At 33.5% G+C, this 21,313-nt stretch overlaps 1 protein-coding gene across 2 annotated transcripts in view; it reads right to left on the bottom strand.

The window, feature by feature from the left end:
- The window catches only part of PlexA (plexin A), a 149,953-nt gene that overhangs the window by 86,168 nt on the left and 42,472 nt on the right, over positions 1-21,313 (bottom strand). For both annotated transcript variants that reach the window (XM_035080383.1, XM_035080384.1), the window contains exon 2: positions 15,133-16,403. In XM_035080383.1, the coding sequence (XP_034936274.1) occupies positions 15,133-16,275 (1,143 nt within the window). In that variant the 5' untranslated portion in view covers positions 16,276-16,403. The remainder of the gene's footprint in view (positions 1-15,132; positions 16,404-21,313) is intronic.

Raw genomic sequence — 21,313 nt, 5'->3', positions numbered from 1 at the left:
AAAATGAAAGAAGAAGTAAAGGCATGTTGAACAGTTGCTATTATAAAAATAGCAAAATCATTAAATAAATTTTTTATTCATCATCGTAATTGAAGGTCGCGAAAGATGGCACATCCGGGCTGAGTGTGGGTGGGGCTGACTCTGCTCATTGATCCTTGTGGCCGGCCACGAGATTGCGTGTATATCTCGGGGCATACCGGGGCACTGACGTCTTTTAACGGAATGGACGAGAGGAAGATTAGAGTCTTGGGGTTATATGAGGAGAAACATGAAGCAGTAGAAGATGGAGTTTGAACTAACGTAAGTCCATCTTGCAACAAGCAGCAGCGAAGATGAATAGATGTAAAGGAAGATGAGTAAAGTGAGATGGAGGAGAAAACGAACGGTGAATGCACTACGATTCTCTGAGCTTTCTAGACTCCAGAGAACGGGCCATATACCTGTCCGCGTAATTCCGCGCATAGATGTACGTACATAATGTACCTAGTGGCTTGGCTATAGAGCAAGACACACAGTGGGGAAAGAGACTCTGTGTGTCGTGGCGAGGCTTCAAGATCGAGTCCCACGCGTTCCCAGACATTCCAGCTAGTAATTGCCGGCTGCCGACTCCTATCTGCCGACGTTAGTCTAAGCTCCCGAGAGTAGCAGCAGCTCATGATGCCATAGCTTTTCCCCTCTAACCCCTTCTGTAAGCTAACTGCCAAGAAACCTGGCCTCTGCTCCTCTCGATCTCTTCGCCTTATAACCCGCCTCCCGTCGTGTTACCCCCCCATGTGATCTTCCCCCCTCATCTGTAACATGACTCTTCGTGGTTTTACCTTCTCCTGCGCCTTCACTTTATCTCCCTCCACAACCATCATGCGACTTGCTACACCACCCGGGAAATGCGAAACGTGAAAAACGAACAAAACGTACTACATTCTGCGGATCCATTTTTTCGTCATTGTTATTTTTTTCAAATACTCGGGGTATTTTTTGTTTACTTCACCGTCTCATTTTCTACCCAGGCTTCCTTTCAATGCCATGATATACTCAAGTTCCAGCTAATTATGATGACTGTCTAGCATAAATAACTCTATTCTGTCTAGATATCGCTACACTTTGTTGCCATCAAAACGATTTCTGTAGTTGATGTTACTAATTAAATATCTTTTTATTGATTTACTTTTAAAACTCGTTGACTTGATGGTGAGATATTTATTATCGTTAAGTTTTAAATAATCAATTTATTTAATTGATATTTGATGCTGGAAAATTCGAGTTTCTTAGTGGATATAACTTGTTTAGTGTAATCACTACGGTAAAGTAAAAAAAATTTACTGAAAAATCTGACGTGAGTTTTATTTTCAAAAAGTTTAAACAGACCATTAGACCCTTTTTCCTTTTTAGTCTTAATCTAAAAATGCACCAGAAATTATTCTATCACCTCAAGTTTTTTTTCATGACAGTAAATTACTCTAGCAACTTTCAACTCTCATCTTGCTGAGCAGACATGTCTTCCCCATTTTTTAACCTAGTCATACTTTTTCAGTAAAGTAAATTATATCTAACACAACAGTAGTAGTATACGGAATTATATACTTTCGAATAAATTTATCTCTATTTATTTAAGACAATTTTCAAATCATTCAAACATTGTTTTGAGGTCAACCTGATGAAACAATCGTCAATAAATAATTTTTATGTTCAATCTCTAAAAAACTTCAAGTGATAAAAATGACGGTAATTTAAGATTGAGGTCGAAGAAAACTATTCAAATAAAACATTAATTTTCCTGAGAAAAAAAATTCAATTTCGTCGAGCAGTGTAATGAGCGGATGTGTTAGTGATAATTTGGCCGTAAAAAAGAGAAGAAAAAAAAGAAGTAAGTGTCGCAATTAAGGTGTTTTTCTTGGTGTTGCACAATTTACAAGTAAGTGCAGTGATGAGAGAAAAAATGAAACTAGCAGGTGTAGTATTACTATTGTCGAACACGAACAAAGGGAGGTAGGTACTCATAACTCTCATCTCTATTCCCCGTGCAGCAGCACGCGCGTTGAGGGAATTACGTCAGAGAGAGGTTATTTGCTACTCATCGCGAAAAATGACTGTTATTTAGAGTGGGGACAGTTGGTTGTAAATAGGTATGTGGAGACTGAGAAAATCAGGGTGTATAGTGTGCAATACTTGTACTAGATATTACGATTGTTGTTGGCGTTGTTTTCAGAGTGATATGAATCGTGTGTACCTTTGTATAATATTATCATCTTTACCAGTAGTGTGTATTTCAGTAGAGAAATGAAAATTGTACATGCGCACAAGTTGAAACTGGGTCGGAATGTTTTCTGTTTTGCTTCGCCCCACTTCCTTGTGCAGCCTTTTTGCCCTTCCATAGCATTGCAATGGCTCTGATTTCTCGGCGCTTCGCGTTATCGTGATATCATGAATATTAATCGGTTCCTGGGAGTTCACCCTGATGTACCCACGAGATCCGGTAGCGATCTCTCGACCCCCAACGACCCGTTTCTATTCATAAGCGAATGCGGTGAGAAACCTACTTTGGAAAGTTCGTCTTTGAGTATTTCCAATATCCGCTATTCTCAACAATGCAGCTGAGAGTACTATACAATGCTGATACTCTCCCCGGAACTCTAACGATTCTCTACAATTATTATAGCGCCAGACATTTCATGCCATCAATTTGCTTCATACATTTTATTATCAAATTCTTACCAACTCTTATAAATCACATTACTTTTTTATTACTCGAGTAATAATCAAAGGTTTAACCATCTATCTCAACCATTCTACCTCTTTGCATTTTTCTTATATAACAGACCTTTTTTCTATCAATATCGACTGGGGAAAAAATTTTAATTTATGATGTGAATCATTTTGATTGTTAATTGATGATGTAACATTTTTGTTTTGCAATTAGTCAAATCAATTTTTATTTATCATTTTTTTTTTGAAAATAATTTATAACGTGGTTGTTGTTTTTTTTTCATATAAAAAATAGAGAGCTTCAATCATGATGTGATATCAAGCTTTTCTACCCTCGGAATGAATTAGAAAATTTATAGCTGTGAGACACTAAAGTCGTTATATTATCATTAGATTTATCAGCAGATGGGTCCTTTGTGTGAATTCTTCTATAACACATTCACATTAGTAACAACACTACTTTCCAATTATTCCTTATACGTATAACACAAAGCCTATTTAAAGCTAAAAGTCACGTGACAAAGACATCACAAAGCTTTAGTCGAGAATCAAAGAGAAACCAGCATAGAACTCGGAAAATGTTCATTTTTCTTCCTTTTTTACTATTTCTTTTCTGTACTCGGTTATTTTTTTTTACGCTGAAAATGTTCTCTCATTCACCAATACGCCATCAGGATCAAAGGGATGAAATAACAAAAGACACTTTTAGTATCGACTGTTCGATATTGAATTGGAGATATAACACACAGCAGTGGGGCCTGTGTCATTATTACGTAGTAGAAGACATTGACTTTGTTCATTTTCAACATATGATCGTCTCATTCCTGATTTCACTTATAGTATATAGACTGCATTTATGGATTTCACTCTCTTGAAACTCCTCAAGGTAGTAACTCACTTGAAGACAATTGAATTGATTCTCATGATAACATCCTCAATGTCCACATGTCCCTATAGTATCTCAACACACGTTTGTCGACTATTATATCTACATAAACACCCTCTTGCACCTACACGAATATTCCAACAGTTATGTGCTCATTGCACCCCTTGTGACAAGGCTTGAACTCCATTTGCTTACTTGGCTGCTTACCCCGTCTTCTGATCTGTACACTGTGGCGGATAAGCTGCACCTACATTAGCAGCAAAAGCCCTGAAATCCTTGGGGCTATGATCGATTGATTAACATGACTACTAATACCTGTTGGGTCATTGCTGCTTTACATTACTACATCATTAATAGATACCATTTTCGATTGAGCATTGACGTTTTAATTAAATATCTTGTCAACTTTATATTTTGACTTTGTATTCATTTTCATCATTTCATCATCTAGCTGATACAAATTTTGATTTATTTTTTATTTTAATTCAATGGTCTCTAATTAACTCTTTGATTTGCCAAATTTTTTTAGAAATTTATAAATAAATTCAATCAATTATTCTTGAAATAAAACATTATCGTATATATTTTTGAATAAAATCTGTTCAATTAATTGTTATAAAGAGCACCTCAAGCGTAATATTTGATCAAAAAAACGAATAACTCAATTTTTCCATTATTATCTCATGTGTTATTAATTTTAAATTACTGTTTTACAAAAATATATATTGAATACAATTCTTTTCAACAGTATATTCTCTTATCAAAAACGTGAATTTTTCATCAGCATTAAATAATTTTAAAACATTCAATTTACTTTTTCGTTAATTGCATCAAATGTCACTACCAACTTTCTCATTTCAATACAAAATTCAACGAATATGAAAATTAGCGTATCACTATCTAAAACAAGTATCATTGTCGGTTATTTTAAAATTAAACGAATTATTGAAAATTAAAAAATTATCCATAAACGTAAAACGTTGAGAGATTTTATTTTTATACCATGCAATGATGGCTAGAGAATGAGTGAAAAAAAAAAAAAACTTAAATAGCAAGTAGAAGAATTCCCTAGCGACTTAATGCGTGTGTTCATGACAGATGCATGTCCATAAAAGCGTCCGAAGCCATAAGTGTATAGTTGTATTGATCGAACTACGCTCGTATTTGCACTTTTACGCGCAGTTATTTACTTCCGCGCGTGCGAAAAAGGTTTATTCGTGTGGCTGACGCGTCCTACGTTAGTTGGTGACTAGATAATGCTTGTGTTTGCGAACCAATATATGTCTATGTACACACATAGTACACAAGTGAAAATGTATGGGAGGATTGTTTAAATACTTTTGGTACAGTGTATATGATGCAAGAATACAAATACTTATAAGTGAAGTCAAAAAAGCTCAAGAAAAATAGAATAGAAGCAAGCAGCATCGAATGCTGAGCCAACAAAATCCTGAACTCTCTTCTGGTGTACCTCATTCCAAGCTATACCATCACTTCCATTCACTACTATCGACGGCCCATCCGTTCGACATACTTCCGCCCTGTTGCGTTTTTTCGCCTTTACGTACAAGATATTTTACCCATCCTCTTTTCCATCTCTTTATCTTCTAACTTATTCTGTTCATTTATTTTTTTCTCTTTCAAATACTGATGTACAGTACTTTCTTTATAATACCGTCGACGTCGACGACCCTTTACTCTGTCATCTCAAGGAATTTTACGATAGTCAAGAGACTCAAGGAATTCAAGAAGGAAGTCATCAGTTTATCGTCTTCCTCACTTGACTTATTCTTTTCGGTACTTTTTTGTTATTTTTTAAACAGCCCTGTAAGTATAAACGATGAATAAGTTTAATCTATTGCTATAAAATATCTTGAAATAAAAAGGAATTTCCTTTAAACGGGCGACAATTTCTCAGATGACAATCGACGACAACGACAACGACGAAGAGTAAAGAGAGAAATGTGAATAATGAATGTTATAGGAGATTCGAGAACGCAAAAAAAAGGGAGAAATAGTCTTCTATCACGCTTAAGGCAGTTTCTCACGGTGCGCAGCTGAGAATTCGGAAATAAGAGAGATTGAAATTGAAAATTACCGACGGGTATCTTCCGTCGACGCGCAGCTACGCCAACGACGATCGCCTCGAGGAGAAGACGAGAGCATTGAGCTTCGAGAAAGGAAAATGGCACGAATGAACATTTAGATCAGATTGATATAGATATATAAACTTATATTTATGTACATATTTCACATATAGATATCTATATATATATATATATATATATATATATATATATGTTTGGAATGGAATCTGCATTTTATGCAGTCAGAAAATTACAAACTATTCAACGATAAAATTTTGTCAAAGCGTTTTAATCATATATGTTTGCAAATTATTGCGCTTGAGAAATTTCCAAGTTCATTATTTTATGTATTAAAAGTTGATTAAACTGTAATCATAAATACGTATTGTAAGATATTTCTGAAATTCTATTCTCTATTTTTATCAAAATTAGATAGGAAATTTTTTTGATTCATTTGTTTTTTTATTTACAATTAAGATAAAATTGAAACAAAGTCATTATATCGAAGATAAATGATGTCGAGTGTTTATCAAGTATACTTAAAGAAAATTTTACGTTTCGTTTCTCAATAGAAATTAAAAATATTTCAAACAAAATCGAAAAATATTATTATATGATTATTTGATGTTTAAAGAGCAGTGAATTTTTTTTTATGAAAGAGTGATGATTTACATGATTAGAATTTCTTATTTAATTTATTTCTGTAGAGATAATAAAATCAAAAAAGAATATTAATTTCATAACTCGCTAAATGACTTAATAAAATCAAATAATAATTATGAAAAGCATCAAATTTTGGTTTAACAGATTTATGTAGTCAAATTAATTATATTGGAGATGAATTCAACAAATAGGATTGGAAAATTTAACATAAAAGCATATCAAACAGCTCGTCAGTGTTGAATAGTCGCAAAATTTTATGCTATTTATCACAGATTTATTCATCACAGCACGTAGCGAAAGCATACACATAGGAAAACGCGATTAATCCTGAAATCCGTACTAATAATACACCCTTTGGTCATTCTCTCCTCTTCTCTTTGCTTTCAATCGAAAACATGAGAGTTGAGTCTCTCACGATTACATGAGATTAATACACCACCAGACATACACTAAAGTCCACCTCCCTTGAGTTCTATCTCCTCTATGCCGGACAGAATCAGCGAAACTGACGCGTGCGGGGGCGCCTAATTAGAAACTCGCGGAAGTAAATCGAGAGTTGATTACACCAACGCGGATGTACTGAGGCGTTATGGGACGTACAACCATTTTGGTGCGTATACATGGTCGAGAGAATCAAACAAATAAAGGGTGTATAGTCGTCGTACTACATACTACGAACATGCTTAATTGAGATTGGACCCCCGAAAATTTCAAACCAAATCTACCATTTTCCTATACGTCTCCATAAATTACCTCAACATCGATTTATATCCAACGACAAAATATTCACTATCCTCTTCCTCTTTCTCAACCTCATGAATAAACGATTATTCTAATTTACTGCAAAACGTTTTGCGTGAAAATCCACACCGATTGTCAAAAGGGAAATAGAATTAATAATAACAAAAATCAGAATAGCCCGACAGTCTATTCACTATTTAAACTCTGTCATCTTTAAAAAATTATCTTTATCAGAATGAAAGAATAATCAAAACGATCGAGTCAATAATTTGCATTACAGATATAACTTTAGCCTTTGTCAGGGTAAATAATTGGAGAGAAGAATAAAAATCAGATATTAAATTTGCACAATTTATATTCCATTTCATTACTTTCCTTCAGTCGTACACCTTTCTCTTTTCATTAAATATTTTACGATCCAATTGATCTAAACAAAATACGCTGGAAATGAAGCCTAAAATTTATTCAAGCGAAAACTCGTCTTGAGATTCATTATGAGGTATCTTATCGTCTTTCCTCATTGGACATCTAAACCAATAGAGGGTTGACTGCCTCGAGCATACAATCCCTTATCTATATCTGTTTCACAATATTTCCGGTCTGCTACGTTTATTCCGTTCAATCGTTTACATTATCAACACTATGCGGAGCTTGTCGTTGATTCGATGTGTATATGTACCCAGCCACCCTCTTGGTCTGATTTTCGAGTTCAGATCTTCTAATTATCTTCAGTCAAGTATGTTTCCATTATCGCACTTGAAATGTGCAATTTTGATTATTGATAATTCAAGCTATTAATGAAGACTAAAATGGATAATTGAAAGGCTTTCATTAAATACCCCGAGTAATATTCAATGAGATTTGAATATTTCATTTCTCCTGCACGCTCTTTTTCAATTGTGATTTGATGAAATTTGAATACATTTAAATTGGTTAAAAAAGACCGGAGTAATGAGATTCTCGAGGAAATTTGTTAAACTCAGATAGAGGGGATTCATGAAATCAAAGGAATCACGAGAAAAGTATCAAGGATTTAAGTAATACTAAACCTCGTGAGTATTTTCTGTCTATTCATTTTGCTATATCTTTACTTCCTATTTCTCGTTTTTGTCTTCTCTGTAATTTCCTTTTGAGAATATCTTAAGATTTTTGCGGATAAAATTTCACCGCTTCAAGCTCAATTTCATTTAACTCAACTATAAGACTTTAGTTGGTGGATTTTTGCAATTCTCTAAGTACTTGTTGAATAAAAATAGAAGAGTTAGTTGTTTCTTTTTTTTTTCTTTGTCATTCATTATATGACATAAAATACTAGTTTTACGTGATATTAAACTATTTGGCTTCGTTGCCAGATTTAATTTGTCGATACAGATGAATGATGAAGGCATTCACATTTATCTTTAACTCTTATTCAATGAAGGAGAAAAAATTGTTAAAAAAAAAAATAAATAAATAAATGAAAATTACGAGGGAAAATTTTGATAGTGTTGGGTAAAGTTTATCAATAATGATTGTGGGAGAGTGAATATTTATGAGTGTGATCAAATAAATTCCGTTTTTGTAACCAACTGCATGAAATTGTGTTTAATGAACCCACAACTCTCTGTTGATATTTTTAGCTGCTTTGAAAATTTAATGGTTCAGTTTTAGAAAAAATTTTTAACAACAGAAGATATCAATACTAAATCATCAAACATTTGGCTAAAAAATTATAATTCACCTTTGCTATCACTAAAAGCTTAACTTATCCTACATGTGAAGTGAATTCGGGACGACGAAAGAAGGTGAAAATGAAAATCCAAAGTAAAAATATGAGACAAAGTTGGCAGGAGTTGCAGTTTGGAGTTAGAGTTACCCTCCGACATCAGGGCAACGATAAAGGCTCAGAGCTTAAGGGTTGTGGTATAAATGGTAAGCGTTGCGATTGATTTACGAGAGGCTGAGCATACGATCCAAGCCAAAGAGACTTTCAAAGCCCCGCGCACCGTCGTGAATCGTCTTGGACATTTTATCGCAAATTTTCTTTCGACTTTCACAAAGACAATACTAGAGGTTATCGTCATGGCAACCACCATTACGTATACGTAAAAAAATTTTTTGTTATGAGAACTCAGATTTCCTATTCATAAATTTAATGGTTTATATATTATAGAATGTCTTTTATTCCATTTTTTTTTTTTTTTCTAAAAGTAAACAAAAAATTCTCCATTCACTATTATGTATTTATCTTTTTAAGAAACTTCATGTCAAAAAATATTTACTTGAGCATCAGAGTTATATTCGTTAATAAAAATGTAATAAAAATATCTTTGAATATTATTAACAGATTTATTACAAATGTTTATAAAGATGTGAAAAAAACACTTAATGAATCACCGAGATTGCAAGTAATAAATTTATATAAGGTAAATAATAGAACATTGATAATAGATATTATCATTTATAACATGTAAATGGTTTCGTCATATTTAAACCTACATTTGTTAACTATTTCTAAACTCTATTGGCTATAATAATAAAATATTTTCTCCAAACGTAGTATTTGCACGTTTTATCAGACTTCTATCACTGATGAATCATTAAGATTACTACTAATTTAATTAATATCTAAGTGTAGCAAGAAAAGAGCAGAAATGGTAGAAATAGCTGATCCTTATTTAACATATCCGTTTAATCTCTAAATTATATCAACTTTTATCAGTTTATCTTTTTATTGTATTTTACGTGATTCGAGTTGTAATTCCATTTTGAGAAAACTATTCCAAATAATCAAAACATGTATGTATACTCTACATTATCTCATTTTTATGTCTTTATTGTGGTGACACAAAAAAATAATTAAATGTTGTTATTATATAAGTTTACAAACAAATGTTTTATTCTTTAAATAATTATTCTAGAATTTTCTTGGAGTTATTCAATCGTTAATCAAGTAGTAGAACCATCTGAATAGTCAGGCGCATCGGGGTAAAAGTATATTTTTCAATAAATAATAATTCTTCATCAAAATAATGATTCGTTGAAAAAGATAAATAATTGTTTGTATACGAAAAAAAAGTAAAAAAAACTTGATAAAGAAAATATTTTTATTGTATAAATTGCATTTAATAATCGACTTTTGTAGATATTTGACTTAATATCACAACAAAAAAATTATTGCAAAAAATTGAGTTAGTTGTATAAACCAGGGATTTCTTTATAGAGAACATTAATATACTCTGGTTTAAAATACTGGTAAAGATAATAATTCATTTAAAGACAAAAGGCTGTACGGGCAAAAGTTCTCTAGGAGCTAAAAAAATTTATAGACTTTGGAAAAAGTTGAGATATTCTGAGCCAGCATATATCTGAATAACAATAGAAAGTCTCGAAAGGTTTATAAAGCCCACACGAGTGGTAATCCAAGAGAGTGCGCACAAATGTATTGAGAGGAACAAGAGAGGAGAAAAAATAAAAATAAAAACAGTTCATTGTATATTATGGTTTTACGAAGGGCGAGAGAGAAAGCTGGCGCGGGCGTATGGAGTCTTGATGGTTTAACCAACTCACTATTTAACCTGGTTTCTCACTAAGAATTAACTTGATCAAAGTGCACACGCCCATGCGTCCAACAACTAAACGATATCTTTGTAAGTTATCAAGATTATCTGCAAACCGGAAGTTATACGCAGCACCTTCTCCTTGATCTTTTTTTATTCACTCGCTCTTTTGTTGTTACAGATATATATCTACACACAACATGGCACCTATCAAGTACAAAGGTAAAAGACAAAATGTCAAATTGTCATTTGCCAAGTGTGGAAACACATAAGGGGAGACATTTGGGTTTTGTATCCTCTTAAAATTTCTGTGATGAGGACAATTCTCAGGTCAAGCAAAAGGTTGACGCATTCGTGCGATTGTATCAATTATTTTCAGCGAGTCAGGGGAAAGGTGAAAGCCAAGAATATTGCGTGTGTTGATTGCAATCTACAATACTCTGTTTGATATGATCGACTTTAAAAAGAGAATATATTATACATTACAGGCTTGAATAAAAAATAGTTTAATTTAAAATCAAAAATATCTTTCACGCGGACTCAGTATGTTTTATACTACAATCATTCATTATGTATTATTCCGAGAGATCTCTTATCGAACATAATTGAAAAATATACTCTGGTTATATTAAGGCCAATGGAATACTTCTTTGTATAGAGTAGCTGAAATTGTGTCTTTCTTTTTGATAGAATAAAATTTTTTTGCGTGACTTAATAAGTTATTATCTTTTTTTGCTTCAATTTAAATGTCGAACTAATGATAAAATTGAAACATTTTTTTTTTGTATCAACTCTTGTATTGGAGACGAAAATTCTAGATAATTTTTAATTAAAAATAAATTAATAAATATTCATTAATTTTTCTGTAATTACTAATTTTCTAGTGAAATTAAAAAAAAGCTGAAGAGATGTTGAGAAAAATTGTTAATAAAACAACCTCTTCATTGAAATAATAATGAGTTATTGAAAGTTGGAATATTTTTCATCAACTTTTGAATGCAGAAATAATCAATATATTTATTTCCGTGAAAATTAACTAGTACTAAATTTGAAGTTTTTCGATTAATAATATGAATGAATTTCGAAAGTCCTCTGTAAAGTCTATAGCAGTCAAATTTAAAATTGAAAAATAAAATAAAATTTATTTTTAGTTCTACTGAAATTAATACTCTTCTAACAGTGATTATTAATGTATTTGTGGCCACAATTCCTACAGTAAATGCATTTGAATTAATTACATTCACCAGTAATAGAATGTATTTTGACAACTACATTACTCTATTCTGACTTGGGAAATTTTTAAAATAATATATAAATATTAAATTAGTTGAATTATATAATAAATTTATTAAATAAATAATAATTGAGGTAATTAATCGAATTAATATCTTAAACACCAACTAATTATAACTAATTATTGGAATAATTTTTTGTAAATAATCTAATCCCCTTCATAAATAAAAAATAATTAATTGATTAAAAAAGGACTCAATGAAAATGAATAAAAGTAAAAAAGATGAATGAATTGGCATGAACATCAATAACAAATATCGACACCCATTGTAAGAGTGCTGAAACTTTTTAATACGTCAGAGAATCTCTGGAGAAATGTGCAAAAAAAGTGAGTGTCATCTCACTATCGTTCCAATCTCTATCTTTCATTCCACCAGGTGCACTAGGAGATTTTTTCTCCATTGGAAACTTTTTAATTGCATAGTTTGCCATCTCTGGCAATGTGCAAGGCTATCCAATTTGCGCGAATGGGTTTCCTTCAAATCTATGACTCGTACGACCTTCCTTTCTCTCTTCCTCTCTCTCTCTCTCTCTCTCTCTCTCTCTCTCTCTCTCTCTATCATCTCATCGTTCTCTTTTTCAGTTCGCTAAAACCTTCAGCCCTGATCTTTTTCTTTTTTATCTTCAATTCCTTTGATTTTATCTCTTCTTCTATCAACTTTTTCTACTCATCCTGGTCACTACTTCTGATTTCTTTTCAAACCAAGTAAGAATCAAACCGGCCTATCCAAACAACAAGTGAACTAAACTTGAGTTTAAGTTAAGAATTGTTTGTTTATTATCTTTATTTTGCTTTCCTTTTCAACAACTTGCGGACTTTTGTAAGAAAATCTGCGAATGTTGTTTTATTATTTCGTAGAATTTATCTATTAACGATTGTTAGCTTTATATACACGTAAGAATGAGAATACAAAAAGAAAAAAGGTCAATAAACCACTTCTTCATGGGCCACACAATCAAGATAAAACGCATGCGTATTCGAATTTAAACTTTTATATACATCAAGTATGAGAAAAGAAAAGCAGACGTAGTCAAGAAAAATAACGAGGCAAATACTGACTTGAAAATGTTACACATACCTCATGTTAACACGATATTCGTAAAGATATGCTTGGCTTCTTGCCAATGGTTTCCCTTTTAACGAGATGCTAAAGTGATAATGACAAAAAGTTTACATAGTTCTGCTCGAATATATAACGAAAACGGTATATTATATGTATAGATAGATATATACATGTATATAAAATGAAGAAGAGAATTATCTATAATCGAAGTGGCGCGAGGATTCTCAAGCGAATATCTAATTTCATGCGCAAATCGAATTGCCAATATAAAATATCCGCGGGCTGCACGCCCACTCGCTGAGAAATTAATCGAGTTATCGAACTAGATAAGGTTTCCGTCGAGTCGTTGAGCTTTAACAGGTAGAAAGAAAATTCGATTTTCCCAACGTTGCTCTTCTAAAAGCGTCATAAACAAATTTCATCGTTAAACTACTACCACATAAATTATTTGCAAAATCGTCTATTAAATGTGACATAAAGCATTTCAGTTAGCACACGTATCTCATTTGTTATTTAAGCACTAGTGTTTTCGTGTGAATAACTCGTCAGTTAATTGCCCAGAGGGAAAAAAAGGAAGTTGTTGTATATATGAGCCAACGATCGATTGACATAATGTTCAAATGCACTCGGAAATTGTTGGTTGTTATCATCTATGTACATATTTTTTAGATAAAAATATATAATTTCATGTCAATAACTTGTGTAACCTCATTTTTCAATAATACTTTTTCACTTTTAATTGTTCCAAGCATACATCACTGTTAGAAATATATTTTTTATCACATACACTCTTAAATATATCTATTTTCATGGAGGAATTCGAGAGAACTTTGAAATTCAATTAATCAGAGATCGAAATGAAAATTTTTTTGGAATTTTTATCCCATTTATTACTGCTGTCGATCTGGTAAAAATGCAATTTTCATGAAATAAATCACTTTAGTACAGAAATATTGGAAGTGAAAAATTTCTAAGAGTACTGATGATAGAAAACTTCAATAATATTAATACTTATCGTGAAAATGTCTATCAGTTTATTTCCCTGGCATACTCAATGACTATGATAGTGAAAATTATTCAATATTTCGATTAAACTTCCTACCACAGTTTGCGATCGTCTATTGAATATTTATGCAGTATTTAAAAACTTTTGCCAGTAATTAAGTCCTTTTCTATGTCACGTTATTATTTATAAACTTTGAATACTTGTTCTATAATAAAAATTACTTTTATAAGTTTTTTTAAATAAAACGAAAAAAAAAAAAAAGATCAATTATATTGAAGCATAATTTTTTGTTGATCTCCAACTAATTTTAATAATTGATAATATCATCTATCAATAGTTAATAAAGCTTGTAAATAGAATTTATTCATTACAAGACAAAATGGAAGATGTTTGTTTGATATAAGATTGAGAGTAACAAAAAAAAATCAATGTGGGATTCAAAGCCATCAATATAAATAATAATGATAGACGAAAAATAATAACTCACAGCTAAATCATGCAGAACAATGACTTAATTATTCATTATGTTTGACAATAATAAATGACTTGAGAACAATGGATAATAGATAATGTCTCTAAGGTGAGTAGTCACTTTTCAAAGAGATCAGTGCAGGGATGATTTGCAGCCCCTCGGCACTTTTCGCAATGCAACACATCGTCACGCGAATCACGAGTCTCATCATAATTTTGACATATATACATTGCACATACATGCATCTACTTGTGAACGCGTCATGAAATAATGAATCGTGCATATGGCGCGACGTTGAGACGTTCAGAATAATCCTCAACGCGAGAAAGATACAGTTGGTTACATCAATGCCACCTGTTACATAAATACAGGTGCAGTAGACGCGATGTAGTATCAAGTATTTGCCAATTGATTTATCCCCTAATGGACGACAAGGACGTATCACGGATCTCGAGTTCACGAGCTATTTCCTTGAGAAAAGAGGATGAATAATAGAGTAAGATATATCTAGACAATTCTATCCTCGTCTTTATACCGATTATCTATTGGTTTCTCACTTAAATCCTTCAGGGACGAAAGATCCTCAAGATGATTCGAGAAACCGCACTCAACTTCTAGATATGTTTACTCTTACCTATACAGTAATTATTAAAAGATTGAGAAAAGATGTTGACTCACCGTAAGAACGCACTTGTGACTCGGCGAAATGAACTCTAATCCTCGTTGACCATCTCCAGCAAAACACTTTTGTATATTTTTCATAAACTTCCTGCGGATATTTTTTAGTGCATAAACACAAAGAGCTGAATCGTTACCAGGTCGTTGGCTATTAGGATCGTCACTAACAGCAAATATAGCATACAACACATCATCTTGAGCCGTAATTCCAAGTGCACTGGCAAGAACGGATCCTGCTTTACCAACGTAAGCCGCTTGTACAAGGTTATAGTTTGTGTCTGCATTCTTGCACTCAACTGGAATTTCTGTGTAAGAATAGTAGTGCATGTCATCCTGGCAGAGTCTAACGAGCTTGGAGATAAAGTTAGTGGCCTCACTGTTTTTCAACTGGGTGGTAAAGAAGTAGCTGAAGCCCTCACTGCTGAAACCGTATATGTAGTTGATCGGATATCGCTCCCTTGAGAGTGAGTTTACGTATATCCTCGTGCCAGTCGTGACCGCGGACTCGGCGATGTTGAGCATCTTGTTTGAGTCGAGGGATCTTGAACTAACCGCCGGAACCTCCGACCTGTATGGTGAATTCGCAGTGTACGTGACACCGACATACATGACTTGAGATACAGGAGGATTTGGAGGTCCAGGAGCAATGAATGCCACTGTTGATGCTGTCGCATTGTTCGCTACAACTGGATCTTTTACTTTCTGCACTACTTCCGTAATACTGTTGAGATTCCTAACATCACATGTTCCTTGGAATAGGCTATTGCATGATATCAGCCTGCTCGTTGTATAATCAATCACCAAAGCCTTATTAACATTGTCCAGTTTTCGTTTAACAGCATCTTCAGGACAATTGAAACTAGAACAGTCGTAAGCATCTTCCTGGGGCCCAGTGATTGCTTTTACTACGACATTGAGATCTGGTGAAAATTGGTAAAGACGATTAACCGCTCCTACATAGACTCGACCAGTGTTCTTGTCTACGACGAGGTGATTCATTCGCTGGACCTCTGGATCGTAAAACTGATTAACAATATCTGATGACGCAGCATCAGCCTTAAGCGGTACCTCCAGAAGAAAGTAGAACAAGAGCAAAAGAAGAACAGGCGGCATCCGCCGACAATGAAATGGAAGTTTCGTCATCCCTGCTTCACCCTCCTAAGTCTCGTCAATCCAACTTACACCCCTAAACTACCTTCCTATCCTACGGGACGGGATTTTACCCGTCCCCCCTCCTCCCTACGGCTTCTTCTAAAAACCACCTCGTTCTCCTGAAACAAACCAAAATGCAGTCAATTAATAACAAAGTTTATAAATATTTCATTTGCCTCAAACTCTTACGTTTAAACTGGTTCAAAGCTTAAACGATTTTTTGTATTTTTCATTTGCGGATTAATCTCATTTATTAAAGGAAAATAGAATGATTGAACCTCGAGTGGCTTTTCTATGCTTTAAGTATTGCTTGAGGGTGATCTCTCAAGGGCGAATGCGTTGCAGAGAGCAAACAGTTAACGAGGACCAGTCCTCGTGGGCGAGTATACTAACGAAGCTTCTCTGCGGAGGTGGAAGAAGACGAGGGGATCGATAGTGACTTTGGATTGATTTCAGCTGGTTCCAGCACAACCAATGCCTACAGGGCTGGTTGGCTACTATCCCTCTCTCTCTTTCTCTCTTTCTCTCTCCCCTTTTCAACGTTCAATCTCAGTCGACTGTGGTAGGTACACTGGCTATATTCACCCGTGATGGACCAGCCAGCTTCGAGATCACCATAAAATACCTCCTCCTTTCAGATCCAATGAAAAAGATATGCGTACGGAGAACTTTTGCTTAGCTCTCTATTTTTCTCTTTCTCTTTTGCGCGCCAACCTGATAGACAGCTTGCCACAATATCAGGAGTGATATACTCGTACGACTCGCGTCTTGACACTAACGAAGTCTTGAATCTTTTTTTCACGATTCAATCTTCATATCGAAATATTTTTCTTTGACGCTTAAGTTATAAGGTTAAGACTGGTCACGCATCAATAGATCTCTTCAACTTGAGAATTTATTATTATTTTCAGTAGAATACTTAATAAAATTTTGTTTAGACACATTATTATCAAAGAGAAGAAAATATAATTAATGTAATTTTTTTTTTTTTACTAAAAAAAGTTTTTTAAAAAATACAGTGGAATTACTGGTTCATTTTTATTTTTCTGCTGAAAATTAAAATAGACTAGAAAGATTTAATTGATAAAGCGTATTACTTTGGTGAATTATAAAATATATTTGGTTCTAACATCGTTGACCAATAAAAAATATTTCAAAAAATAGTTAAAAACTTTCGTGGTCACTTGACAGCTTCCGAGTTGTTAACTTTATTCACATTGATGAAAAAAACGATAAACCGCGATAAAAAAATTGTGTTGAAAATAAAGAAAAAAAAAACTACTACATGAATAGGGCAAACTGTTCAGTAGATAAACAGTTAAGGTCAAGAGACAATTGACAGGAAAAAATTTTCGACATGAAAAATAATTGATACAAATTCCGATATGAAAACTCACCATTGTTCTGTATTGTATCCATTCAATATCATACAACATATATTTTTAAATGACAATAATGTAATTTTCCAATAATACGTCTGAACCAAATGTAACAACAATTTACAAAAAATTTTAATCGTCCAGAATAATGAAAACAGTAGTTGATTTTTCATTATCAAGTAGTCAATAAATAATAAAAATGAATAAATAAGAGACATAAAGAAGAAAAAATTTCAAATAGGATTACGACACCGGGTATATAAAATGTCTAGTCGATGAGCCTGTCTCTGAAATACCAGAGAAAGGATCTCCTTCCCGCTTCTATGTTGTCTCGTACCGAAAAAGGAAGCGGAAGGACGCGATGCAATGATAGAAGAAAAACACAGACAAGAGAAGCCTGAGCTCGTGAACTAGCGGGGATTTATCGACGTGGTACCAGGTGCCTTGTTGGTTTTCCAGCTTATAATATTCTCTATGTCTTTTTTAAAGTAATGAAATGGATGAGTTCGAATTTGTTCGTACATAATAACATTTATAAACTTAAGAAAATATTATTTATCAGGAGGAAAGTGAATGAATGAAATAATATATACAGTTTATATCAATGTTATTCGTTGTTTTTTTAATCAATTAAAATCGAGATATAAAATTTTAACGAGCACGTGTTCATATGTAAAAGAGATGTCTTATTGAAAAGTTGTTACTACTTAAAAGTCAGGTCAAAAGGGTAAAGGATCAAGAGGAAGAAAGTGTACGCAATCACTGACGCTTCAGATATTTTGCGACATGAGACTCGAGCAACTGAGTCGTGATTAAGCTATCTTTGTCTTGCTTATATTCATCAGGTATATCATGACAACAACCAAGAACTAACGAAGAAGGAGGTCCACCGTGTCTAGACTTTTCAGAGCGACTCAGACTTACAGTATCAAGATCGCACACGTGGCACAGATTAAAACTCCTGTTGTATTCTCTCATTAAAAATCTTTACCCGTCAGTTTAATTATATTGCGTTGTCAGTTAACTTGTTGTGTAAATTACAACTCAAAATAAGTGAGGAAAAAAATAATTACGAGCTTGCTATTGTTACATTCTAATAAACGTAGCTGTTAAGAATTTCAATTTAACAATGGATTATATACAACATATAATGATTGGCGAAGAACGAATATTTAGAATATTACTTTTTCTTTAAATACCTGTCCTTGAAAAGATATTTTTATGATAAAATTTTATTTAAACAAAAATACAATTTATTTAAGAGTCGGTGTCATTAGAGAATAATTATCTCGGTCATTTTCTTTAATGTTGAAAGAATAAAATGAGAAATATAATAATCATTACAGACTGTAATTCTTGCTTCGCTTGATGTATTTATTATTAGAATATCATCGACTATACTTCACCATCAACTTTTTAATTCCTCATTTTTTCGAACCACAAAAACAATAAAATTCGATGATATCAACGTCAAAGAGTAAACTTCTAAGGCGACACGCATAACTATGCGTTACATGACATTAATTAAAGCCGACCTTTGTAGTTAATTAGCTCACAAGTGCCACGTGGATGCCACGAGCTTACGAGAAATGTTTGACTTCGTCGTCGTCTTTTTCTTATTCTTCTTTAAGTCTTTTTCCTCCTCCGTTTTATTCTGCTTTACCTTTCATGTATCAATCCTCGTACGATACACATCCCACTCGCAAATACATTTCCTAGAATGTCTGCAAATTCCTCAGAGATACAATTTCCAAAGCATTTTGACGTGATCTTGTATGAAATAAAATTTGTTGTGAAAAACGTCAATTTTAAAAAGAGATATAAGGGGGGAAAAGCAAATAAAATCGACATGAGTAGTTGTAATCGAGAACTCCTTTTCTAAAAAAGAAAGAAAAAGAAATCCATATCATCAACGATGGAAACGAATAAAGGAAATAACGAAAAATATTCTACGAACATGAACGAAAGTTTTCGTTCTTTCGTCGATAGAATTTAAATGGCTTATCGGTCAAGTGCAAAAAACGTGGCACGTGGTGGCAAAGGTGAGAAAACACAAAGTGAAAAAGCTGAGAATGATAATAAAAAAAGAAAAAAGCTCAAGCACTATATTGGCCAGGGTCCTAAGATAAAGACGAAAGAAGAAAAGAATCATGAGAGAATAAAAGAGGTAAGGTGACCTCCACCGTTATACGAGTGTGTAAAGTAGTTCAGAGGAAAACTGCCTTTTAAAATAGCGATTCAAGTAACGAATGCGATCACCGGGCAAACTTGGATTAAGCCAAAGGCCATATAAACGCCAAGCGGAAGAGGAAACGAGAAGAAAAAGAGCGAAAAGTCTAAAAGATATGTCTTGCCCAGAAGGAGAGAAGAAAATTCCCACGTACCAATGATGGAGGTGGAAGAACGCGTTAATGGATACCCAAACGAGCAGAACAATCGTTAAGAGTTGAAGTAATCCCCACTTATAACTCGATCCCCAGCGGTATATACATACTAAGAAGCCAGCTTCTGTGATCCACGGTCACTTCCGGATATGCATAGCGCCAAAGGTTAGACTTTTATAAACGCGATAAGCCCATGAGACAACTATCGTTCGTCTCTGTTTTTCTACTGGAATTTTTTTTTGTATCTTAACCTCCCTCGCTCTCTCTCTCTCTCTCTCATTCTCCTGTGTTTTAATCTCCTTATTTAGAGCTTGGTGCGAAGATTAACCGTATCGTTGGTGAAGCAGGAGTGAACTATCTGCAACCGGTTTTCCCTCTTTACTTCCCTAACTATACAGTTTCCTAGCTTTGCTGCTTGCTACACACTCTCTTTCTCTCTCGCTTTTTTCTCCTATTACGTGTCGCACACAAAACGCCACTTTATTTATCCCAGAGAAAAACAGTTTCCACGCAGGCTTCTCTCGCGGGAAACTGCCGTAAAGTCACAAAAAAGCAGCAGACGTTATTTAATGAATTTTCATTTTTTTCTTTCTTTTTTCATACCTCTACTATTCTTACTTTTATCTTCTGCCATTTTCCCCCGCTTTGTTTGAGTTTAATTCAGACTTTTCTACGTTGTTAAACACGTCGCTATAATTTTTTCCTCAACATGTATACTTAACTGAGATCCTTGGACCAAGTGTCCACTACGTTAGACCTCGAGAAACATGGAGGTCCTACTCGTGTCCCTCCACGCGTACATGAGCCATTCGTTCGTGACAGAGATAAAGAGGTAAGTCCTCGAGGCTTACCAAAGCGACGTCTTCTTGCGTTCGTTGAATTCCATCACGAGAATCCGCTATAGTCTAACAATACTTTCGCATACTAAATCTTCAAAAAAATTCTGTAACAACGTGTGGATATATGTGGACATGTAATCATAAGCATTAAAAAAGGGAATAGTCGAGCTACTTTAATATGGTTTTTAAACCCGTTAACACTGATAAAATACGAGGAAATGTAAAATACTACATTTCTTATTAACTTTTCTTTCTTTACAAATTCTAGTAACTGTTTATGTTATTTTTTTTTTTAATTATTTAAAGAATTAATAAGAATAAATAATTAATGGAATGTGTTAATTGTCTAGGTACTTTTAGGTATTTATTAAATAAATGTAATAAATGAGAGTAGAATAGAAAATTAACACTTACCATTTTATAAATA

This window comes from Chelonus insularis, unplaced genomic scaffold (assembly GCF_013357705.1).
Source record: "Chelonus insularis isolate UGA/USDA-ARS -01 unplaced genomic scaffold, ASM1335770v1 contig_276_pilon, whole genome shotgun sequence".
NCBI classification, from domain to species: Eukaryota; Metazoa; Arthropoda; class Insecta; order Hymenoptera; family Braconidae; genus Chelonus; species Chelonus insularis.
This window is presented reverse-complemented; position numbering and strand designations above follow the sequence as displayed.